Source organism: Poecilia latipinna, unplaced genomic scaffold (assembly GCF_001443285.1).
Source record: "Poecilia latipinna isolate Pla-1442-1.1 unplaced genomic scaffold, P_latipinna-1.0 Scaffold249, whole genome shotgun sequence".
Classification (NCBI taxonomy): Eukaryota; Metazoa; Chordata; class Actinopteri; order Cyprinodontiformes; family Poeciliidae; genus Poecilia; species Poecilia latipinna.
The window spans coordinates 185,336-211,735 of record NW_015112865.1 but is presented as its reverse complement, the minus strand read 5'-3'; the positions used below and the strand labels follow the sequence as shown (position 1 = coordinate 211,735).

Genomic DNA, 26,400 nt, shown 5'->3' with positions numbered 1-26,400 from the left:
ATGCATCTATTTATAATAGTTGAACTGTGCTATTAATTAAATGAGTGATCAAACCAATAAGTGTAAAATTAGTCGTTCAAATTTCATCAATTTCATGCCTAAGCCATCCTTGAAGTCTTCTAAGGTTGTCCCATACAACAACACAGACCTCTGGTTGCTGCGTTCACCTTATGGCGAGAAGAATCCAATAAATCTGCTGCTTTGGCTGCACAAGGACTCGAAAGCATCCCTGACGCCCGATATTCCTGCAGCACCCCCACGAAATGGTTTAGGGAACACATTTGTAAGTAAGACTTCTCTACATCGGTAAAATCAGAAAAACACAAACTCTCATTTTCCCCTCAACAGCTGTCAGAGTAAATATTTAGGGATGCGACAAAACCCACTGTTGCATGGCCTGGATGAAAACCTATTCATCTGACTCTTAGAGGTTAGGAGTTCACTTTCAACACCTCATAGTGGATTTTCCCATAACGGTTAAAAAGTGTGATATTTGGAAAGCATTCCTTGATCCCCAATCTTTGATACTGGGACCCAAGTCTGTCACACCACAAGTGTAGCGATCCCTGAAGAGAGGTCAAGAGACATCAATGATAACCCATCAAAGTCCACTGCGGTCAGAGTTTTGGGAAAAATCTCATCATCTCCTGTAATTTTCAACTGGGCAATGTTTTAAAGGTATCAACAACCTCTGCTCCAGTGATGGACTTGCTTGTTCCCTGCGTTCCAGAGTCTTCCCCCATCCTGAGGAGTACCTCAAAGGGCTCTTTCCACCACCTGATCGGGTCCCCAGTCCTGGGTGTTGTCCCCTAGTATTCCTAATGAGTCATCAGATGGTTTGCCAGAGTTTCCTTGAGGCTGACAAAAAGCACCTCTCCACAGCCACTCTGCATTTGCTCCTGTAACCAGAGAAAACACATTCCTTCTAGCCAACACACAAGCCCTGAAAACATAATTTTCTCTATTTATATATGAAGATGTATTTATTTTGAAGTTTTGTTAGTGGCACATTTAAATCATTGTCTGTATAATTATGTAATTTACACCCTTTTGTGTTGTGAAAATGTTTGTGTTACCCTCCAGATATATCTTCTCTTGAGGTCTCTGTAACAGGCGGACCTTCATGCTTCTTATACAGCCAGAGTTGCGGCGGTGGGCGGGACCCAAAGCAGAACGGAGGTTTGCGATTGGCTCCTGGCATGCGCTGCTTTTCCGCGCGCCCAATCCGCGCCGATCAGTGCTGCCGCGGGCGGAGTTTGGAGGCACGCGCGGTTAATTTTAGTTTGAGTTGGTTGGACAGAGAGGAGGAGGAGGAGGATGGGGATGAAGAGGAGGAGGAGAACAAGGGGGAGGCAACCGCTATCTTTTTTTTTTCCTTCTTCTTCTTTTCTCTTTTTTCCATTTGTACCAACGGGCACAACTGGCTCAGGCTTGTTACGGACCAGTCCAACTTGAATAGCGTTTTACCCGTTTTCCATCCAAGCAGCCTGCATCCTGGACAGTCGATGATTTCTTGGTGTCTAACACTAAACGTTTTGCATACGCGGGTTTGGACGACTTGTGGTGGCTTTTGACATGGAAGAGGAGAAAAAAAATATGTCGACGAGTCAATAAACCCACCATGGATAGCCTACAGGTCGTCCTCATCTAAGGAATGGGATTTTGATCTGCTTAAAGCGACATGGTCGAAGGAGGAAACCCAGAGGTGAGATAGGGGCGAAAACTGTTTAGAAAACTGGCATTTTGTCCTACAAAGGCGAGTTATTTGGAAAGACGAGCGACAGAAATAAAGAAGGCTTAAAAATATATTAACTGGGACATAAGAGGCCAGGAGAGGCGGGATGTGGCATCACCCTCTGCTCTGAGTGAGTGTGGGCAGTGTCGAGCTGTTGGGGACAACCGGTGGTCGCTTCATCCAGCCTCCCACCTTCCCGAAGCTGCTATTTTCCTCCATATGCTCGCCAAATATTTAATAATTTTTCAGTTTTCAAGTGCCTGTCTGCCCCCTGCTCCTCTCTTTGACTCTTCAAGTCTCGAAATTAGGAAAATTAAAGGCTGAATCTATAAAAAAAAAAATTAGAAGAAGAAGAAGCGGAGGAGAGAAGGAATAAGGCACCCAAGGAGCCGCCTATATGAAGATGCTGATGTGTGACCGCGGCGTCCAGATGCTCGTGACGACGGTGGGCGCGTTCGCCGCCTTCAGCCTCATGACCATCGCCGTCGGCACGGACTACTGGCTGTACTCGCGCGGGGTCTGCCGCGTGAAGAGCAGCGGCGACAACGACACGAGCCGCAAGAACGAGGAGGTGATGACGCACTCCGGCCTCTGGCGAACCTGCTGTCTGGAAGGTACGTGATCAGTCTGACTGACTGACTGGCTGCTGGCTGGCTGTCTCGCGGTCCAAGCTGTCTCTCTCTGTGTGCGCGTGTGCATGGGTATGTCGGTGCGTTCACGTGCAGCTCTCAGCTCTAACACGCAAGCAGACACCTTTTTCCGTACATTGCGATACCAGAAGAGAGTCGGTGTTATTCTGCCTTCACGAACGCGAGCTCAGCCTGTTATCGGGAGCTTGGAAATCCCTTCCCGGGAGTTAAAGCTGGCATTCCTCGGGACTGAGACAGGAGTGCCATTGACCAGAGGCGTAACTGAGCGGGACGTGGATCTGCATGTTTCTTTTATTTATTTATTTTAAAAAATGGGAGTCAAGCAGCTTTCCCTCCAAACAGATCGTAGGCTGAATGACATTGGTGTGAATGGAGCAAACAACTGTTGAACACAGCATACCAACACAGGAAGTTGTAACCCATTCCCTTTTGTTTTGTATTTCTGACTTGAGTAATCCTACATTTCTAGATCCACTCTGGCAAGGAGACAAACTTTCTTGTCTTGAATGGGAAATCATTTTCAGAAATTTCATTTAGTGACTTCCTCTTACAAAAGTGTTGATGTCCTGGAACCTTGCCACACTTTCCATTGCAACCACATACTTAAATATATTTTTATTACCGTTTATTTAATCCAAAGAAGCCGTTAATCAAGTGGAAAGAAAACTATACTTAATTTTATGCTTAAGGAGAAAATCACAAAGGTTTGGTTTGCCTTCAATCTTAGTTAAATGCTAATAACAGAAACCTAACTATTGTGATATTCTGGGAAATATATCAATTTGTTTAAAAAAAGAAATCTAGTAGAGCTTGAATGGTGATTTCCAATCAGAACCACGTCACTCTCATATATTGACAACAGATCTATGCCTTTTATATCACCCTCATAGCACTGACAGGATGTCTCCAATGCATATTAAGAATAAAGTTACATTTTTATTTGCTTAAAAAGGCGTTCCACAGGATGGGCAGTAAAACTATTGGACTCTCTTGTGTAGCTCAACAGGTGAATAGTGTATGCTTGTAGAACAGAAGTCCTGAGTTCAATTCCAGTTTATGCCACTATATCACTATCCATGTCTTCTAAAAAGCCTTATAAAAGTCTAAAAACCTGATTTAGACAACAAAGAAACTTTCACTTTTAGACAAAATAAATGCACATTGTAGTGTAGATCTTATGTTTTACTAAACAGATGTTCTTTAGATGCATTATCCAACATGAAATTGTTACTGGACAAGAACATTTACTTAATTGTCAGTGAACAGACAATATTATGAAAATCAAGAAACACAGCAGATAGACCAGAGAAACTGGTAAAGCACTATTAGGTTACAAAACAATTTCCCAACCTTTAAATATCCTATAGCGCTGTTGAATTTGTCAATTGATAATGGAGACATCAAGACATAGTTGTGCAGCTAAGTGTTCAGGGTGAGCAAAGGGATCGCTGACCAGAGAAGCAGCCAAGAGGCCTGTTGTAACTGGAGGGGCTGCAGAGAATCGTAGCTCAGTTGGAATGAGCTATGAGCAGGGAAATTAATAAAATACACATTCACAGCCTCACCAGTAAAAACACTAAATCATAGTAACGTCACAAACTGAAATAATGTCACAAGTTGTCTTCGTACAGCAAGCTTCAGTGTTATATTTGAAAACAAGTCAGTTTTATTGTGTAACTAAATGATAGCTTTAGGGAGTTTTTAATCCACTTAGTCCTTGCCTTTGGCAATTTGAATCTTCTGTCAGAGGGTCGGAGCTCAAATTTCTCTGTTCAGTGGTTGCTCAGGACAGCGGACAATGTCACAAGAGACTTGAGACAAATCGGGCAGCTTGATGCCAATGACCTTACTGGCAATTATTTTGTTTCGTAATGAAAGACAACTGAATCTTGTAATAGAAACAAAAATGAGAGCTGTATCAAAATCTGCTGTTTTTCTGTTAAACTGATGGACATGACCATTTTCTAAAATATATACATGTCTTTGTTTTTTGTGAGATTCTGTTGATAGAACAATTATTAGTCATGTTACAGTTGTAAAAGAGTTTGGAGAAGAACATGAAGGGGACACACCAACCGTATGAAAAAAGGAACTCTGGTGAAATTAGATCAAAATAAAAGTTTTCTGATCTATTTGCAAAATGTAAACATGGTGTTAGCAGTATTATGTTGAATTATGCTTTTCTTTAGCATAATGGTTCCAGGATAATCCTGGAAGTAAATGTGCCAAACACTTGAAACTGGGGGTGCAGCCAGAGTTACAAAGGCCTGGTATAGGCCAAGTCAGTTCAGACCAAAATGTGCAGATGACACATTTTTACATTTTTATCTGAAAAAGTATTTTAAAGACTTTGTGTAATTTTTCTTTTACTTCTCAACTATGCTCCATTTTGTGTTGGTATATCACATAAAATCCCAATAAGATAATTGATGGTTTGAAAATTAAAGTGGGATGCCCAAAGCCATCCTGATTGCATCGTTGCTTCGCTTAATTTATAGTGAAGTGGTGTTTTCTTGTCAGTTGCATCGCTTGACTCTGACTTTTTCTCATTTTAAAACCCGTGGTGTTTATGTACCTTTGATCTGAAATAGATGCACTTTTCTTTCAATACGTGAGACTAAAAACACATTCATAAAAGTCCATAAAAAACTTTTGCCTTCTGAGTGAAAAAACTTTTAGAAACCCTAAAGACATAATGATCAAAACCAACTTAAATCAAAAGAAAATCTCAGGAACAAAGTGCAAAAGAATTTCTGGGTTGTGTAAAAGCTTTTTTTTTTCACTTTAACTTTTTTTTTTTATCTTGTATTTATGCTTATGTATTGCATTTTCATACTGCCTAAATTATACTTTTTACATTAACAGCGCCACCCATCAAAAGCAGTAGAGGACAGGTTGATATGTTAGAAATTTGCAAAAAAGAAATCTCTTTAACCTCATAGCTATTTGGTATTTCGCTTCTGTGTTGTGCACAAACCAAGAATTGTATAAGTCTCTAACCAGCAGAGAAACACACATTTTAATTTCTAATTTAATAACGATATTGGTGGTAATCAGCGGTAGATGTTGACTGCATTCTTGTTTTTACGTTCTTCTTGGAGACACATGACTTTCTTTCAGGTCATGGGTTTCCATTGCTAGCTGGTGATTTTAAATATTTATTTTCTTATTTTACACATTTGACATGAGTTTTGTTTTTAAACTTGCTCTGCTGTAGTTTAGTACAACTTTAGAATGTCGCCTTGGCATGCCATTTAAATGAACTGAACTAAACTGAAATAAGAGCAAAAGACGAAGTGACTAGTTTATTGTTACATTTTAGAGCAAACAAATAGAACTTTAGTAAACTTCCTTTAAGGACAGATGCAATTATTTATCACTTTTTGAGACTCACAGTTAAAATGTTTACATTTTTCAGTCCTGCAGCTCTTCTGCAAAATGTTTGAGTTTAATATTTTAATAATTGGCATGCTTCTCCAGTGTCATCCCTTTCTTGGATCAGCATGAAAGTCACTGCCAAGCATAACCGCCTCATTCTGGGGGGCAAAGAAGGCTATTATATGGCCAGATGGTGCAGGTACAAAGCTTTAAAGGAACACACTCATTTACATTCAACACTGACACACACCTATATACACACACATGCGTAAATTCAAATGCACATCCTTGTATCTGCATGAATAAATTGAGGAAATTTTGGGATATCCCCAAGCCACCATATAAGCAGAGCTGAGTTAGAGCTGTGCGGAAAGTTAATTCAATGTCAGCACAATGTCATGCAAACACATGCACAGACGCACCAGCGAGAAATGCAGAGAGACATGTAGATGTACATTTGCTCACGTTTACACAACTAGCTGCAGAACATTGACCACGCTCTGTTATGTCTTTAGGCTTTCTACCCACAGGGGCCATACATCCCTTTTTTTTTCAATGTATAAATGTGCTAACTCAGTTTAACTCTATTTACCTTACATAAGAGATGGACAACATTGGGCTTATGCTCCAAATTTTGAAGCAAATTATCAATATGTGGTAAAACACATGACCACTGGTAGCTATAGTGGAGGTTCTGTTACGTTGATTGTATTAAAAATGCAGCATTTCAATAAAAACCTGTTGGACTCCACCAGAAAATCGAAACTGGATCATCACTGGGTCTTTTCTACGCTTTCGGTTTTGTTTTGTTTCTAGGATTAACAAATTAAACAAAGCAAAAAAATAAGAGTTTAATCTTTGCAAAATGAGGCTTATTATCTGGTTTGCTTCACTGATTAGTGGTTCTCTTATGACTGAACAGCTATTCACTCCCAAACATTCATCATTTTTTTTCAACCACATTTCTTAGAAGACGATGGTTTCCGTCTTTCCTTCCTCTTTTTAATATCACGTTGGACAGTTCTTAACCCAATTTTAGTGGTTTCTGTAACCTCCTTGGATGTTTTCTCTGCATGATGCCAATGATTTGACTCTTCTTAAGTAAACTAACATATTTTCCACGACCATGGATGTATCTTTTGACTTGGCTGTTTAAGAGATGAGAAGCTACTCATTGCATCAGTTAAGGTCATATAATTTATTTCTATCTGACAGATGCAGTAATTATTCAGTAGGACCCTCATATCTGTTTGCCGTTTGTTCAGTTAAAACCAAGAGGCTACTTTTTTTTTTTCTTAGCTTGCCAGCTTTATATCATAAGAATTTCCTAAATTTGTATAGAAGTATTTCTTTAAAAACACACGAAAATGGCTGTTTTATACCCACAAATAACAAGCATGTTTAGATAATCACTTAGACTTGCAGAAATTATTTATATGGATTTGTTGTGTTTAATGGCTGTAAATGTGTGCAGTTATTTTGCCAGGTAACAGCATGTGGTCATTGTGAAATCTCTTGCAGCAGTAAATGGTTGTCTCTGCAGGTGTGCTGAGGTGTTGTGGAAAAAAAAAAAAACGAGGGCAGGGGTGAGAGGGGGGGGGGTGAAAACATGAATGAAGAGAAACTGGAATGTTCATGAATGAAGCACGGGAGAGGGGGTGGAGAAGGGAAGTGGGCGAAAAGTGATGGATGAGATATGCATGCCCTCAGTTTCTAGTGAATCTCCAGGGGCCACACTGTTCCCAACCTAACGTTTTCTTGTGATAGAGATTAAGAAGAGCTCAGAAAGCAAAGAAACGGATCCGATGAACGCCGTCACCAGTAAAAAAAAAAACAACATAAAGAAGCAGGCAGTTAAAGAAATGGAGTGTTTCAGTGTCACCTGACAGCAAGGGGCACTGGCATGAAGATAGAAGAGGTGCAAGGATGGTTTAGTGAGAGATAGATAATAGCTCTTTAAGCTTCATGCGGTGCTGCAGGGATAGTCTGGCGAATATTCATCATTTGCTGGGTAGGAGGTTCAGGAGGGAGTTGGGGAAACAGCTGAAGAGTCAAAGTAAAGAACCAAGTATGATCCAGGTACACAAAAAGTTTAAATGGTGACCAGACTCATGATAATGACTGAAAGGGAGACGGAAAAGAAAACTAGATTTTTACATTTATAGTAAAAAGAAAAAAAAACACCTTTTTTCTCATTGTCCGACCATAAAATAGAGCAAACGCTTCTCGTTTTAACTCAGTTAATATTACCAAGAAATATTTGCACAAGCAAACTGCCAGAAAACTAAGAGAGTTTTTTTTTTTTCCCTCTACCTTCAAAGTCAGGTGTTGACAAGCACTGAGATTCCTGTGAGATGTAAGCCTCTGTTAGGGCAACTAACAACGTTTTAATCTGAGGCAAATGTTTGGATGCCCTACTCTTTTATCATCTAGTAAACATACATAATGGTTTTATTCTCCTAACAAATGTAAAACTGGAAAAGTTTGTAAAATATATTGTTTCAACTGATTGTGGAGTCAATTACAGAGGGCTTGAGAGTGACGTATGAGTAAACGACACATCTGAAGGGACTAAAGACAAAAAGCATTTCCCCTAAAGGGACTGAAAATAAGTATCTATATTAAAAGAAAATATTAATTCCAACCATGGTAGCACTGTCTTTTCAGTAGTTCTGGTCAATTCAAGTCAAGTTTTTAACATTGCAATGATGTAATGTTGCTGAAAAACATATGATCTGGATTTAAAATCAAGAAATTGATCCAGATTTATTGTAATATAAGGATCTGTGATGTCTTTGAATTACAGTATGTTGCTTCTGATGTTCTCCCATGTTGAAAAGTCTTTACATACTGGGATCAAAGTTGTGAAATTCAAAGTGATCAACTATGTCAGTTTCAGGGTGTGTTGCCATTTCCATGAATGTAGCTGGGAAATACGTTACTTTTAATCAACTGAGTGTCTGCCAAAGAAATTTCATATTTGTGAGTGCATTCAAGAGGTCACACAATTAATTGCCAAATTTATCAGAAAGTAGGGCTGTTTTAATTTCCAACACCATGCAAGGTCGAAGTGAATCTTCATCAGTGCAGACAGAGCATTTGCACAATGTTGCATGAGATTAAATAATGTTACAATCAGATTAGACCGGGATATTTGAATACTAATTTAAACTTTAAATACATTGAAAAATGTCAGCGTAAATTATGATTTAAAGGAATTGACTGAAAACTGATTCAGTGCTACACTGTGAACATTAATCATTCAGCACAGTGAAGGTCAAGCACTGGTGAACAAAGTACACCAGTGCAGAGGGACTTCATCTACTCATAGCCTCGGGATATTTTTTGTCTCTGTGGCACCGTGGTTTGGTTTAATAGCATTCTAATTCTCGATTAGCATTTTAGTCAGTGTGCCTCATGACAGTGCCCCCGGCTGCTGGATGAAACAACAGACAGCTTCCCAACTCTGGACTCCCTAAAGAATGCAGGCTCGTTCCCATCGTTTGGAAATGTGACATTTTACAACAGCGTGATGTAGACCGGTCTCTTGTCCATGTAGCTTCCTTAACAACTGGAACAAGCGTTTATTAATCCGATAGCAACTCAGAAGAGACGAGGCAGGGGACTTGAATGGAGCGAGTGGATGTTTTCTAAATGTTAGGAGAAGAGCTAATGAGAAGAACTGAAACACGAACAGAGAGAGGGGTTTTTGAGGAAGCGGAAGAGAGGGAGGACCTGCTGTTTGAGAATGAAAAAGGGGAAAGGAGAGAGAAAAAGAAGAGGTGCGCAGCTGAGCACAACCTTCCTCGTTCTCTTTCATCAGGCATCACCGTGGAAACTAGTCCCTTCCCCCCACCTCTCATTCCCTCTCCCCCGTTCTCCTTCACTCGCAAAGAGGTAATCAGGGAGAGCGAGAGAGGTAGAGGAGCAGAGAGAAAGTGGCACAGTCACCCAGACTGAGCTGTCAGAGGCACTCTGAGGAAACAAGCAGTCCAATTTGCTCTGCTTTTCGACTTTCTTTCCTGTCGCTTGCTCACTCCCTTCTCGTCTCTTCTCTTATCTGGCTCGTAAAGCCATTTCAATTTTGAATGCATGTGGCCACATGCTTCCAGCTTTTGTAAAACAAGTCAACTGATTGAGGGCAGCCTGAGTGGGGAAGGTTGTCCTCACAACAAAAAAAATGCACAAACACAGCAATTGACATTTGTTAAAAAAGTATTAAAGATCTCTCAATAGGAACTTATTCTGTTTAGGGTTATACACATAAGAAGTTGTATAAATTTGTCAACTTTGAGGCTTTTAAATCTTAATTTGCTTGGCAGAAACCAAGAGTAAGCAAAAGCATTTACACCCATTGAACTTTTTAACAAAAAAACACAACTATTGGAAACTAGACTGTATCTAATTACAATTTTATGTCATAGATCAAAACAAACTCGTGAGAAGTTTTGCTATGGAGTGAAAAGCATAAAGGTTTCAACATGTTAAAAAATGAAAATCCAAATGGGACATAAAAGCTTGGAGGGCCGTTTATGTAGCTTTATTTTTGCAATTGTTGCATGAAGGCCAGATGGAAATGTCTTTCTGGGTTTGTAGTTTTTCCAGCCTTTGGGTTTCCAGGTGACAGACTGAAAACTTTCCCATCAGATATCAGAAGCCTTTAAAGTGGGTTTCATCAGTGGTCACTACAGTGGACAGCTGTCTAAAAGCCATTTTCTTCTGCTTCTTGTGGATTTTTATGTTATAAATGCACACAGACCACTGAAGTGGACACTAATGCATCATAAAATACACTATCAACTGCTGGCCATCAGCTGCAAGTGCAAGAAATTATTTTTGTTAAATCCAATATGGCTGACCGACCCGGTCCCTCCTTCTACTGTAGACGTCTTTTGCAGGTATAAAAACATATTGTGATATGAGATAACCCCTAAAGAGCAATACTACTGATGTATTTTTAAAATAACAACTTTGTATTTGGAGAAAATCACAGTTGATCACCTAAAATTTTTTAGGTTACAAAAATTTTTCCAACCTTTTTTATATGCCTTAAGAAAATAAAAAAAATAAAAAATTTGGAAAAAAATCCTGCCATAAAGGATCATAATTCATGCATAAAAGGGTTAAAGGCTTTCAAACGAGCAGCTGCTTGAGTTTAAAAAGGCAGCAGCTCTCACTATATTTCTGACCACTTCGCTGACCAGCTCAATCCTACTGTATGGACAATTGCTCCATTGATTTTTCTGCCATCTTTTATTCTCCATTTAATAAAATCTGAAACCAGAACAGCCTTTTAACATTTTCAGATATTTCAGTGATGGCTGCATGGATTCGCAGATAAGCCTCCACTGCCCTGCAAAACAATTCAAACGGTGACCTGTGGCGCTTTAGTCAGTGGCCGTCCCAACAGTTTGACTATTCTGCGCACATGTTGCTTGTTTGTGAGAGCGAGATAGATCAAGGACGAACATCTGGCACCTCTTGGCTAGTTGGTCATGGGGTGTCTCAGCTAACAGTGCTGTTTTTGTTTGTCTCCTTTTTAACCTTGTTTCAAGGCACTGTTTTATGAGTTATTTTGAGTGTTTGTTACATCACAAAAAGACTTAGAGTCATAGCTGGTAAAACAAAAAAAATTGCTTTGCCTCTACAAAAAAATGCATATAAAAGTTCTTAAAGTTTAAAATAAAATGAATTTGTATTTTACGTCAACAGCTGCATCTCGTTTATGTTTGTTAAAGGGACATTTTAAGAACATTAATGCAACATTCTTGATTTGTTGGATAAAAGCTGAAAGGAGAGAAAAATTAAAACGGAGACGACAACAACATATTAAGAGACGGTCTTTAGGAGAAACTTTAATGTTCTGCACTACAAAATTTGGCATATTTATTAGGAAACACTAATAAATGTCTAAAAACAATTATTATTAATTACTAAATACAGTTAATGAACATTAGAGACTAGACAAATCTGCCTTTTTAGGCCTGCTGCTGAGTATGCTCGAATCTTTTTGTAAAATGGAAACTTTATAGTCCTGTTTGGAGGCTATTACCAGTTTGATGAGTGGACTTTATCTTTTACATACAGGGTGGGCCATACGTTTCCATACATAGGAGAATGTAAAATGTATATTTCTTTTATATTTCAGATTCCCAAGAAGATGTGTTTGACAAAAGAGCAAAGAATTGAAATTATACCGATGGCTGGATCGGGAAGCGGTCGCACGGTTGCACAAAACTTTAACAGAAAACGTGGAACGGGCATCACATGGCACTGTGGCAAAACTTATTTGCAAGTTTCAGAAAACTGGAGATGTTGCAGATCAACCACGACAACAACGGTGTCCAAATCCGGTCATCGGGTCGTGGTGTCTTGTATGTTTTAGATGTAACTGAAATGGCTGAATTACCTTCTTAGCCCATTATGACGTTCTGCAGAGGTTTTGATCGACGTAGGTTGAACTCAGGGAACATATAAAACATGAAGACTGTCAGTTGTAGACAACAGTCCAGCTTGAGGTCTTTGCAGTTTGTTCCACTGCTACATGTGGTGATTTAAGGAAACATATCAAGTTATCCTGATCTTGATAATGGTATACAATAAAATCATTTTTTGGAGATTACTTTGGATATCAGATTTGAAAAAATGTTGCAGAAAGAGCTGAAAGTCCACATGAGCAAGTGAGGAGTGAGGAAAATGTGAATTTATCTCAACTAATGTGGGAAATTGCCTTTGCATGTTTTGCTTATGTTATGTAGCCACAGTCCTGACGTGCGACGGAACGCTGTTGGTTAGTTTCTACATGTTATCGGTGTACGGATGTGAGCGCGTCTGGATGTATGTGGCTGAGACTGGAGTTATGTCAGTCTCAGCAGAAATCTCTATCATAGAACCAGTTCACTTTTCCACAACCTAAGTAAACATTAAGTCAGTGCAAACATCTCATCCAGCAAACATGAGGCCCTCCGGCTGTTTATCTGTGAATTATTGTGAAGGACTGCTGTTCAGGGAGACAGTTTAACTTCACAGATTACTTTTGATCTCAGTATCCCCTGCAAACAGAAGCCCTATTATCATCAGCTTAATTTATTGACACATTAAAAACAAACTGCAGATGACTTCATGAGCGCTTTACAATACTGGCCAGCTGATCTCGGGAAAAAAAAAAAAAACAAGTTAGTCTATCAGTGTGAGAGCCAGAACTTGGGGCTGTGGAAATAGAAAGAACTGGGTCACTCGTGTAGGAAAAGCCAGAAAATTTCTGAAGAGCCTTAATGGTTTTTGGATTTGGTTTTAAATAGTCTAGCACAACTTCCTGAAGAGCGAGGGGGTGGAGGGGGGGGATCGTAGCCAACTGGGTTTGACAACTTGAGAGACCTAAGAGCTTTGAGTGTGAGTTCACAAACTGGTACATGTGCATGCAGCTAACGGCTGCAGAAGCACAGGAAATGAGCCTGAAAGGGAGAAAATGCAAAGTCAGAGCAAGTAATGACATGTGGAAGACATAAAAATATAAAGTAGTCCCCTCAACTGTCCTGAAAAGAGCAATTTTGTGCACCAGTTTTAATGATTTTATTCATCTATTGAAAGTAAAATGGAGATTGGCCTTCAGAGAAAAGTTGAATGCTGATTTTAATATCTTAACCTCACATATTAAGTAAGTCCGAGCTCAGAGGTTTTTCTTTCACAAGCCAATTTAAGTGCCTCACAGCTTTTTCAGACTTCCAAATAACTGATTTGATCTCGATAAATTTCTTAGAAAAGTCTGACAAATCAGATAAGAGACGTTAAAGCGCCTGAATCTTTCCCAACACGTTTCATCCAGTTTTATCTGCTGGTTTTAGGGGCTCCTGCTGTCTGTGTGTGCATGCAGATCTGTTTAGTGGTCAAAAGGTATTTGACAGGTTATGACACTTGACGTAAATCTGTGTGACACCAGCTGACTCACTTGCTGATAAAGCATTCGGAGATTGCTCAACAAAAACATATTAGGGAGCCGACAAATACGTGACTCACATGTACCTACACAGACTTTGCTTTCTCAACAGGAGAGGAAGGGATTTGACAGACAGCAATGCTGGGAGGTATTTTTTTATCTTTCTTTTTCTGTCTTTAACATTTTGTTCTTGTAGGGATGTTTGTGGCGTAACATACCTAGTAGAAAACAAATTAACCTTTCACCAAACCAGAGCTGGATAAACTTATAAACTTTCAATAAATGGAAAATCAATTGGTTGTGGAGGATGCTAACTGCAGGATAAAAAGACAGTGAACTGTTTTTTTTCTGTTGGGATACCTTTGTTTTGCACTTATTTTATACAATATAAATTTCTATCTTTTTTTTTTTTTTTTTTGAAAACGTGTAAAGAAATTTTTTATGGTAAGTTGAAGTTAAAGTTGTTCTGGTCGTAAATGAAAGTGTTGGTGTTAAATGGGCTTCATATACAACCAACCAAAGCGCTCTTACTTAAATGATCCAGATTATCTTTGACTGATGAAGCCATTAAAAATGTTGAGTGATAACTGAATGCTAGGGACCAGACGTCCTGTTTTATGCTCACCTGGGGTTTCCCCCATGGATTTATTCTGAGACTAATTTTATTTTCATTACATATTGATCATTTTCCTTCAATTAGCTGCAGTTAGCTGATGGATTGAGATTCATCGACTCTCACTGAAGAACAGAAATCAGTTTTAGATGACTTGGGCTTTGTGATACGTTATCCTACTGCAGAAAAAAGGGATAGACGCAGTCAGCAAGAAGGCTGCCACATTCAAACGATGCTCAAATTATGCTAAATGTGACAAGATGGATGCGTTCTATGATGATTTACTCCAAATTCAGACCGAAATGAATGCTGCTGCTAAAATTTGTACTATGCAAAGTTTCTCCAAAGTTGGTTTTTCACACTTCCAGATGCCTAAATGTGCGCTCTGATTCACTGCCAATTAGTGGCTGCTAAGATTCTTCAGATTACACGCAGCTGGACAGGTGTATTTAATAAAGTGACCAGTCAGTTCATGTGTGTGTTTCATCCGTATTTAGCTGTGTTGGGGTGTTCTGTATCCAGTGCATCAAAACCATGTGATGAACATCTGTTATTTTAAAAGGCAGGAGTAATAAATAACACGTTTCCCTGACACCTGGCAGGTCTGACTGCTTTGTACTCAGATGAAATTAATCTTACCATCTGGGGGAATAGTTGGGGTCTTCCACACATACTACTACTACCAATTACATATTCATTCATCCATATCATAGATAAACAGTATTTATGTTCACTTGGGTAACATAAAAGAGTGAATTTAAGCGTGCAGATAATTTGTGTTCGATCAAATCTAAATCAACTCCAACTCTTTGTCATTTAATGTGTAAAGAAGCAGTTCTTTTTAAGAGCTTCTAAAATTGTTGCTCACCTCAGGTGTAGTAAACCACACTCCACTGACTCCATTATGTCATTATTTATTAACTACCAACCCAAAACCCCAGATATGTGCTCTGAATAGGTAACTAAAGTCAGTCTGGCCATTTTCTCACCTTAAAATGCCCATTTTTCTCCAGAGCACTGACATTCACTGGATATTTTTCACTTCTTTGCTGTAACCTTCTCAGAAGTCCAGTGCTTTTATTGTGAAAACGCTTAAAAATGTAATGTCAGACATTATTCTTTAAAAATAACATATTTCTTATTTTGTAAAATAAAGTTACTGGTAAAGGAGCAGACCTTTATTCTGAAGGATAAAAGTGCTTCTCATGGTTTTTAGTGGATGCCTGGTCTGCTATATTGCTATGCACCATCGCTTTGTAATTTTCTAAGCCTCCACATGCATTGCTGACAATGTGCAAAGCCACTTAAAATAAACTGATCTTTTTTGCACTTGCAAAAATATATACACTATTAGCTACCAAAAGGAGCTAATGACAGTTACTATAAAATAAGTGGAGTCACGTTTTAGTTCGTACTTTCAGGAACTTTTAATTATTCTTTGATTTACTGCATCGCATCTTGAATTTCATATTTTATTCATCATTTTGGCTTTTGACTGAATGTTCTGTAATTCAAAACTCAAACCTGGTTAAAATGCCAAGCAACACACCAATACTAATAATTTTTGGAGTTGGATTTTCCAGGGTTTTCCTCCATGACCTTCAACTGCTGTGACCTGATCTCAGCCAATAAGCAGTAAGAATAGATGAATTAATGTCTACAAATTTCCAGATTTCTCAATATGCCAACTTTTGCACAGGAATCCGTTTTTTTTTTGCTCAGATCCGTCCTTATTTTTTTCATCATTAGTCCCCTGAAGTTATGTTAAAAGTTAGCTGACTCTCGAGTGATGAACTTACTCTATTAAAAGCAATTTCCATTTTTTTTTAAATAGATCATTCTTTATCACTTTAATTATTTTCTGCTGTTTCGACTAAATCGCCACTCTCACTGTCTGCCCTAAAACAGCAGGGGTGTTTTTTTTATTTTGTTTTTTTTTTAGTATACTTTTAAAACTGAAAATCTCCTTCTCCTCGTACCAGATCACAGTCATACATAACAGAGAGCAAAGACGAGGGAAGGAGGGACTGGAAATCAGCTTTAAGTATATGTAGCCATGGCAACCACTTCATTTGGAGTGTAAGTATACAGCAAGACCTTTAGTCTCTAGATATGAATATCGTTTTAAATGTTCCTCTGAGATCATGGGTCGCTGCACTTTAAACAGAAGAGAAGGAGAAAAAAAAACGCTAATGAAAAGATGAAAGAGCTGTGAATTAGGAGCGGCACGATGCTTACGCTCGCATTCAGACGCCGGAGTGAATGGCGCATCCATTAACGTCTGGCTAAACAGACCTTGATTCCTGTTAAAAAAAAATAAAAAGTTATTTCTCTTCAAATCGAGTTTTGAAAAGACTCGGAGGTTACTTTCTAATCCTTAAGTGCGAGTGCCGGGATGAATCAATTTGCGAATATTTTTCTCTGAGTGTGGGTGCTGGGGTCGTCTTCAAGTGCAAAAAAGCCATTAGGTTTAGTCATTCATTTGTTCATTGCCAGCCTCTATTCCCTCTTTTCTCTCTGATTCCCCTGTGCCATTTTACCATCAAGCCTCTTTCAGCCAGCCCTTCCTCTTTCTCTCTCTCTCTATTTCTCCCTCTCTCTCTCTTCATCTCTCTGTCGGCTTCATCCTTCCTCCATCCCACTCTCTTTCATTGCCCCTGTGGTGTTGACCATGTGTGAATGGGGCTGAATGATGGGTGGGAGGATGCACGCCAGAGGTAGTTACACATCTGCATGGCACATACAAACACACTTCCAGAGGCACACACACACACACACACACACACCAGGAACGCTGGTGGATGCGTGCAAAGGGTTGGGGATGAGGATGAGTCACTCCGCGCGACACATGGCGTGCTCGCAGGAGACTGCATCCGATTTAATATGACACAAACAAACACATACACACAGAGAGAGAGAGAGAGAGAAATGTAGCCGCAGAAGACTTTTACTTACACGCGTGATTGATGATGGTTATGCATCATGTTAACGAGCTTGGTTTTCCATTCCTGACGCCTGTTAAGTGACTGTATGTTTTTGTCCTTAATGTGGTAACTTTGTGTGTGTGTGTGTGTGTGTGTGTGTGTGTGTGTGTGTGTGTGTGTGTGTGTGTGCGCGTGCGCGCGCCAGCGTTCTTGGTCTGATAAGGCTTTTCATTAGTGTTTCCTGTAAACAGCCTTATTGCTCCAGCTCTGTCTTCTGTCATCTGCAGTTTCTCTGCCTCGATTGTCCCGTGTTGTGTGGTTTGTTTGTTTTTTCCCCTCTAGTTTTTATTAGTGATTACAATTCTGGCTGACCTCACAATTTTCTTCTGATTATGACTTTTAGGTCATGTTTTTAATCATTTTTAGCTCCATCTCAACGCACGCTTGTACCCTCACCAAACCATAAAATAAGACCACGTAATTATATGAGCCGCTCCTCTCTAGCAGAATGTGTTTTGTAAGGTTGAAACCCGAATGTAAAGTAATTCTTAAGTGATGCCAGCACCAACATATACATGACAATTGACTTAATTAGTGTAGAAAGTGCTATAAACGTCAATGTATTTGACCAGAATTTAGTTTGAGTGGCAACCCAGAAGAAGAAGAAGAAGAAGAAGACATGCTTTCAACATTTCTTACATTAAAAATCTGAAACGTGTAGCATGTATTTTTATTCAGCTCTGCTTGGCCAATACTTTAGAGAGTAGAACTACTTTTAGTTACAATGACAGCTGCAAGACTTTCATTATTTTTCCTATTCTTATTTGCTGAAAGATAAAACTGCCAGATTGAAAGTAACGTGTTTCCAAACAGCAGTTTTCCAAGTCTTCCCAAAGAGTCTCATTTTTCTTCCAGTATTTGTCCTGTATTTAGCTCCATCCATCTTCCCGTTTACTTTTACCTGCACTCCTGTAATAACTCGAGAAAACATGATCCGGCCACCGCCATGTTTCGTCGTAGGGCTGTGCTCAGCGTGCTGCGTCTGTAAGTTCAATTTGGATCTCATCTGATCAAAATAAGTTTGTTGGTTTTTCTGATTAATCCTCCCCTTTTGCAACCTGGCAGCTCAGGTGGGCGACTGTTTCCTGGAAACGAACAGAGCTCTTGGACGTTGTCAAAGCTTAGAGTAGTTTTTATGACCTAACCCTTCATGACTTTGCTTCCTCTTTACCCTCTAAAATTTTCATGCCACACTAAACAAGAGCCACCAAATATTACAGGCACAGAGAGCCTCAACTGATGCCACTTGTAGTCCAAACAGTCGCTTGGAATATGCAAACTGCTTGAAGCAATATTACAAAAGCGGTAAATTTCGGATACGTTGCGCATCCCATTTGTTTTTGGGCGTAAAGATTAACGATTATCCTTTTCTGCTTGAAACTTGGCCTGGATAAACTGAGAGGTTGTTTGCTTCGTTTCATAGTCGGACCAGGTGACATAGCCACGTGGCCGTGCACAGCAACACAAAGTGAACCTCATAGCAAATCTTAAGTACAGATTGAGACTCGCGCGTTGCTGCTACAAAGCCAGTCGATGTGTTTTTTAATCACACTTAGACTGCATTTAGCTGGAGCTCGTTTTTTTATGTATGTCGTTTATTTGACAAAGGATTCATCAACAATTTACTTTCACAATTAGCTAAAAAAAACAAACAAAAAAACACATCACACACTTTGCCAAAGCCGATCTCGTGTTTGTGCTTGCAATCGAGGATCACCGTTTTATGAAGAAACGTCGATCCGAACTGACTCGTGTTGTTTCCCGCAGGAACATTCAGAGGCGTATGCAAGAAGATCGATCACTTCCCAGAGGACGCAGACTACGAGGCGGACGCTGCTGAATACCTCCTACGTGAGTAACCCACTCCTGACTTCGCTGTGATAATGCGACTCAACTGCTTTCTTGTACTTGTTTTCATCAGATGTGCAACGAAAACTCAGAAGGATTTAGATCAAACCGTGACGACACAGGAACTCCACCAGCTTTTCATATCATCCCTTACTGAAAGGATTTATCTCTGGATTCTGTATGTGTCAATAATACATTCAATAATACATTGATCTCTGGTGACCGCTGTATTACATAAAGTAAAACATGCATCTTCTCAAGACATGCACACACGTTTTAAGAAGTAGTGTGATTTAACGCTGGCAATTCTAGAAACAAACATTTGATATGAATATGCTTACATCAGAAATAATTAGTGTTAACATATGCAGCGTTGGCACAGTTATTGAAACCCCAACAAAAGCTGGAAAAATAATGCAATCACGTCATCTATTTTATTTATTCTAAGGTTGTTATGGATTATTATGTTGAGAAGCACCTCATGATCTGTAAGGCTGTGAGCCTGTTTGTCTTCCAAAGGCCTTGGGAACCTTGACAAACTATATGGCACCATTAACTCTTTAGCACACTTTTAATTAAAATCGTTTCAACTCTAGAGGTAAACAGACCCTTGGACCAGTCAGCAGAGAGATATTTTTCCCCCACACCCTAAATCCTACTAAACCAGTGAGACGAGCAAAAGAGAACAGTGAATGAAAAAGGACTTTGAATGACTTACAGCAGGGCTCTGCGTCCTGCAACTTTTAGATGAAATGCTGGTCCAAAGAACCTAAGTCATAAATCCTGTAATAAAAGATGAATTTGTTTTAAGGTTTTTTGCATATCTTTACCAGGGGTGCCTGGCAAATGTGACTGGGACTGTAAATTGCCTGGCCTATTGTCATCTGCATATTCATATCTTCTTAAATCTTGTCTATACCAGATGTAATAGTTTGTCTGCCTCCTGCTTCCCGTCTCTCTCATGCCTGTAGTGTAGAATATGACAGGTACGAGGCTTTTTGGGGTAAAAAAAAAAAAAAAAGAAAGAAAGAAATGCTTTGCTAAGTCATTTACCTTTATATTTATAACATTCTGGGTATTTAACAGGAGAAATAGTCAATCGTTCCCCCAGACTCAACCCCTAAATATCTACTAGAGCTTCTCCATGTCCATTTTTAAAACACCAAATTAGATGTGCAACTTTTACTGAAACAGAGACTCAGTCTTTACATTTGAGCACCAGGATCTATGTAGTAAAGTGTAAGCATGTGATGTGTTTCACAGGTATCATAAAATAGCAGAAAGCACAAACAAAAGAAAAGAGAAAAAAAAAAGGGATTCAGCCCTAGTCTCGTTTTCAATGCTCCACTAAGCAAAGCGCAACGTCCCCCCGAGGCAGCCAATTAGCCCACAGGACTCAGAGTGGATCAGCCAATAAGAAGCTGGGACCCAGTGACCAGCATTACATACAGCCCAGGGTTGTGGGCCACATAGGCGGGGCTTTGTTTGCTGTTATTCCAGAGGTCAATAATGCTGAAAATAATTATAAAATCCTTTAAATAAATGTTAATAAATCTAGATGTGCTTCGAAACTCGACTACTCCGACACACGTGCGCAGGAGATGCACGTGCACATCTGAACGATTCCCACATAACAAACTGTCTGCAGCCATCCTTCTCTGTGATCACGTCGAGCGCACATATGGGGGCTCTAGATTTTCACCCCTGCTGCAGCCTCACTTTCATATTCACCCTCTCTGTTGTTCATTATTTCAGTGTGCATATGTCAGTGACTCCATCTGTCTGAGTTTTTTGGCCATCTTTTCCCTCCCCATCCATCTCTCTCTCCCTCTCTCTCTCCCTCTCTCTCGCCTCCTCTCTGGATGCGAGGCCTCCGAATGCATCAACATGTTCTGAATTCAGGCGCAGTCGGGCGTGCATCGACATGCTGCAACATGTGTGTCTTGAGTGCATGCTCTAAGTGGTGCAGTTTCCGAGCATAGTGAATTTAAACCGAGTCTGTGACCGTCATGTTCGAATGCAGACTTGAGTGGTATTGTTCTGAGAGGGAAGTTCAACTCCTTAAAGGAAAGAATGATGAAATTTCAACACTACTGTACTTAAAGGGTATAAATACTGAAAAATTCCCCAAGTTTTTCTTTTCAGTTGTGCAAAAGAATGATAAAATGGAAACACGTGGCAGTGAAGAGAGACCACATCACGTATCGTCAAACTAGGCCTGCAGCAATTAATCAGATTAATCAAGATTGATTTATTATTGAAATAATTGTTAACTAATTTGGTAAATGATTAATCGCTAATTAAGAGTACGCATACTCAAAAAAAAAAAAACAATTTGATGAAAAAACAACAAATTCAGAGCCGTAATCAGGCCACAACCAAACAATAAAATATAAATTTTACATTTAAGATTAAAAAAGAAGCTTCTTTGTCTGTAAATATGTCTTACCCCAGAACTCCTGAAGTGGCATAGTTTTAGCTTCAGCTTGTTCAAATCTTGTAAAAAAAAAAAAAAGAAAAAGAAAAAAGTCCTCTATTAAGCACCTGTAATTAAGCTCTGATTATTAATCAGTTAATCCAAAACAAATTCAACAGATCAGCCCTGCACTGTATTGATGTTAAGTCAAGCAGAAAAGAACGAGCTTTTCAAACGAGGTTTTTTTTTTTTTAGCTGCAGATGCTAGCTTTACTACAAATGTTCAAAAGTGCACTAAAGGATTGCTGTGTTACTGCTTTCCAGGCATTAACATTTGAATTATGTGTTTATTTGTCATTTTTAATGTTCTTCTAATATTACAGAACAAGCTTAAAATGCTGAATGAAAAATTTGCGGAAAGTGCCAGTGCCAATCGATTGTCAGAATAATAAGTAGAACAATCAATTATTAAATTAAGAATTTACTAAAAATAATTGTGCAGCTTGAATATGTTGATGTATGTTTTAAATATAAACTCCAACATCTTAACATTATTTCTGATAATGTTTCCAAAACACTGCAAGCAATCTGCAATTTGCTCAAATCAGGTCAAAAATAAACATTTCAAATCAAATATTTTCTTGTGTCTGAGTGTGTGTGACTCAACCCTTCTTCCTGTTTCCTCTGTGCATGCAGGTGCCGTTCGCGCCTCCAGTATCTTCCCCATCATGAGTGTTGGTCTGTTGTTCCTGGGGGGGCTTTGTGTGGCTGCCAGTGAGTTTTACCGGAGCAGACACAATGTCATCCTCAGCGCAGGAATCTTCTTCGTATCTGCAGGTTAGTCATCGCCCTGCGTCTACCTCTGCTTGCTACAGCCAGCGTCCTCGCTCCTCGTTCAGCGTAGGAGCGTGCCGTTTACCCTGCAGCGCGATGCAAAGAGATAAAAGCAGGATAAGCATTGTTAAAGGACACATTTCACCGACTCTGCCCCACTGTTTAACAGTCACAGGATGTCCGCGGTCGCAAATGCGACACGTTGCCCTTTCTGACAGGTAATTTCACACTTCATGCGTGATCCCATCAGTACACGCTGCATCCAGGTTTGTGGAAAGCCGTCTTGGCTACAGCGCTAAGAATAAAATAACTGACCCAAATTAATGACTTCTTCAACACTCTCAAACCGAGAATTAGCTCTGTTATTAGAAAACCTTAGATTTTTACATTTCTCAGGATTATTTACAATCAACAAGATCAGATTACAAAAAAAAAAAAAAATTTAATCAAACTGGTTCCTGTTTACAAATGACTAGTAATTTTATTCTACTGCTAAAGGGTAAATTTAAGTTTTATGATGAATATCTAACATTTATCAGCACTGTGTCTGTCTCTGGAAGGCCTTTTGAAGAAGGTTTTATTGCCTAATTCTGAGATCTAATGCCTGCTTTTACTGAGAGGAGAAACGGGTAAAATCAATTCCTCCACAAGCCTTCAGCTCCACCATAGACCTGAAATGAGGGATTTATTTTGATCAAATGTGCCGTACAACTGTGATGGAACCTGCTCGATTGCATGACATTTTGACGTCATAAAGTTCAAACTTCTGTTTATTGTTGTGTTTCTCCCAGGCCTCAGCAACATTATTGGAATTATCGTCTACATCTCAGCCAATTCTGGAGACCCAGGTCAAAGTGACAGCAAGAAGTCCTATTCGTACGGCTGGTCCTTCTACTTTGGCGCCCTCTCCTTCATAATGGCGGAAATGGTGGGCGTGCTGGCGGTGCACATGTTCATCGAGAAGCACCGCAAGCTGCGCGCCAAGTCCCGCACCGAGCTCATAAAGAAGTCCGCCTTCAGCCGCATCCCCTCCTACCGCTACCGATTCCGCCGCCGCTCCAGCATGCGCTCCTCCGAGGCCCCCAGCCGAGACGCGTCGCCGCTGGGGAAGGGCGGCTACACGGGGCCGGCCGCCTCCGAGATGCCCATGTACACGCTGAACCCGAGAGAAGCGGGCAATGCGGGCGGCAAAGCGGGTAGCGGCATGGGTGGGCTGCTCAACTCGGAGAGGGATTTCCTCCAGAGCAGCACGCTCACTAAAGACTACAACAAGGACCCCAACCGCAGGACCACACCAGTCTGAGGGAATCTGGCTGTAGATATCGCCCAATCAGAGTGTCAAGGAGGAGGAGGAGAAATCCAGTGGAATTCCAAGCAAACAAATGGGAATACGAAGGGTTGCAGGGATTGGGATGGGGTTTGATTAACCCTGACTGTGAACTGTGAAATTTTTAGCCTTTGAACTGTGAATCCTTTGCGCTCTGAGAGTTTCTTAGTTGTGTAGCAGGGTGGGTTTTGATGGAGAAGTTCTTCCCAACATTCATGTACGCCTGGTACACCTATAAAATTATATCCGTAGCCGCTTATAAATGACAGCCGTAGCAATTTAGGTTCATGATTTTCATGTTCATAAACTGACTTTCTGACAATTGTAAGGGGAAGAGGAGAGGACATACAGAGTTGTTGTTTGGAATGACTTCTCCTGACAAATCACAACTAATGTGAAATTGAAAAGAAGACAAAAGAGAAGAGAAAACGTGCAATCTTTGACCTTCACACCTCTCTCCTCCTGTCCCTTTTGGGTAGCAGTAGAGGGGAACAGTTAACTTTCCACATGTGATATCAAATAGCGAGAAAGCTCAACTTATCACAAGGCTTAATTCAGTTTCGGACCGGCTGAGTTCAGAAGAGAAAAGAAAATTTGTGCCATTGACATTTGTCGAAGTGATTATTTCTACATTTGTTTACTTGTTTCATATGAACTGACTTCAAAATTAGCTGAAACTGAATTGAGCCGATTCAATGACTCCCAGATTTGCCCCGTGGCCGACTGCAGATCGGCTCCTGGAGAGCGAGCAGAAAAGGCGACTCAACAAATCTTAACGTTCGATCCGTTGGTGCTTCCTCTCAGCTGTGTTTTTTCTGCCACTTCTTGAGTTATTTTTATTTTATTTTTTACCTAAAAAAAGAAAAACTCCAGACGACCAGAACTCTGTCTGTCTGTCTGCCTTCACAAATCACCTTTCGCCTTCCATGTCTTTCCATGTGGCCCCATACTTCACCTCACTGACACCCTCCTCCCACTCTGCCTTCCCCGTACTTAAAGCGACAGTAGATTTAGCTTTTGTCTTCCTTGTAGAGTATAGTCAGGTTTTCTGGATGTTATTATTTCAGGGTAACCTGAGGGATGGAGTCAGTGTAAGGGAGACCGCTGAGCTGTGAAGTATACATTAAGGCAGTGCCAAAATAAAAACAAACATACAAAAAAAAAAAAAATGCACATACCGAACTAGAAAAGGACTTTCTGTGTCTGCCCGCTACCTCTCCTGTCAACATCTTTAATTCGATATGATGTTGTTTCTGCTAGAGGAACTGTGAAAGCTTCAGCTGCATAAAGGACAAAATGCTCCTTTAATTGAATCCAATAGAGTGTCTTATATAAAAGGACTTAAAATGTATTAATCTGTAATTGCAGCAGCATAATCTCGCGCTGCAAAATTTTGGAAAACCCAAACTTTAATTTTCATATATTTATTCATTATTATTGTTTTGATAAAATTGTTAATTGCTCTACCAGTATCTGTTTCTTCCATATGACCTGGGTGTCTCATAACAGTGCGTTGCGTCATGAACAAAAAAATCTGCCGAAAGTTTGACTTTCTAAAAATGTTACTAGATTATGCTACTGCGGTTAGAGATGAATTTATTTTAAGTTTTTTTTTTTAATACTATTGCCGGGGGATGCCCATCAGTAAGGCCAGATCTGAACAGATGAAACCCATCGCAACATCCAAAAATGCGCTGCTTTCATGTGTTGCCGCCCTGCCTCCCGTGTAAACATGCTGTTTTAGTAATAATGTTTGCAAAGGACTGAAATTATTCTGCGGTTCCCAGCATTTTGGAGAAACGTGTTTTAAATCATTCCCGAAGACCTCTGAGAGAATCTCTAAGTCGCATTTAAAGGCAAATTTTAACAATTTAGTTATAAAAAACGCAAAGACTGCTGCCTGATTTCATCCAGACACATCAGAGAGCTCAGTTATCTGCAGCCGTGAGAGGATTGTGTTAATAAAATGTTTAATAATGCCGACTAACTGATAAAAAAACAAAAACGTGTCTGTGCCAGTGAGACGTTATCAAGTCCTTAAACAGAAAAAGAAGATTTATATTGCCTCCTAATCTTCTAGCATTTACTAATTTGTCTGAACCTTTATTGCTGATAGCAGGTGTGAAAAGAAAAAGAAGCCATAAAATAAAAAGAAGGAAGAATCTGGGAAGAGAAAAAGAGTTGTTCAGACAGATCATACAGCGCTGCGTTAAAATAGTATCCCACTCACAGATTTCTGATGTTTTTGGTTGTTTTTTTTTTAATTTTATGTCTGACAAATTAACTTGAGTAAATGCAAAATGCAGTTTTCAGATGGTGGTTGTGAGATGGTCTGGGACTGCAGCTGTTGCTTAATCTGAACCGACCCGAAACATATCCACTTACAAATGGCTCAATAAAAAGAGATGCCTTGCACTGTCCTAGTCAAAGTTCACTTACATCCTGTCGAGATGCTTAGGCAGGCCGTCCATTTCTAAAAACCCTGTGGTGCGACTGGTTTGCGGCTCCTCAAAGGCCTTGATGGCTGCTGTTGTAACTTAATAAATCTCTTTTTGTATTTACTCAGGCTATCTTTGTTTAGAAATAAAAACTCGTTGAGTGATTGGGAACATTAAAGTGTGACTAAAAAGGAAAAACAGAAGAAATCTGTCAGGAGGTAAAAAAAAAAAAAAAAAAAAA

General features: G+C 39.7%; 1 protein-coding gene across 1 annotated transcript; it reads left to right on the top strand.

Annotated features, from left to right (window-relative positions):
* Positions 1–1,327: 1,327 nt before the first annotated feature.
* On the top strand, positions 1,328–26,400 carry cacng3b (calcium channel, voltage-dependent, gamma subunit 3b). Its single transcript, XM_015032746.1, has 4 exons — positions 1,328–2,349; positions 19,064–19,147; positions 22,257–22,397; positions 23,186–26,400. Exons 1-4 carry the CDS (start codon positions 2,133–2,135, stop codon positions 23,695–23,697), a joined length of 954 nt encoding a protein of 317 aa, XP_014888232.1. The 5' UTR covers positions 1,328–2,132; the 3' UTR covers positions 23,698–26,400.

What these genes read in the sequence shown, in the direction of transcription:
- cacng3b (XM_015032746.1), top strand. Translation starts at nt 2,133, where the DNA reads ATGAAGATGCTGATGTGTGACCGCGGCGTCCAGATGCTCGTGACGACG. An exon ending in CGCTGCTGAATACCTCCTAC is followed by an intron (nt 19,148 to 22,256) that starts GTGAGTAACCCA and finishes CTGTGCATGCAG; the next exon opens with GTGCCGTTCGCGCCTCCAGT. An exon ending in AATCTTCTTCGTATCTGCAG is followed by an intron (nt 22,398 to 23,185) that starts GTTAGTCATCGC and finishes TGTTTCTCCCAG; the next exon opens with GCCTCAGCAACATTATTGGA.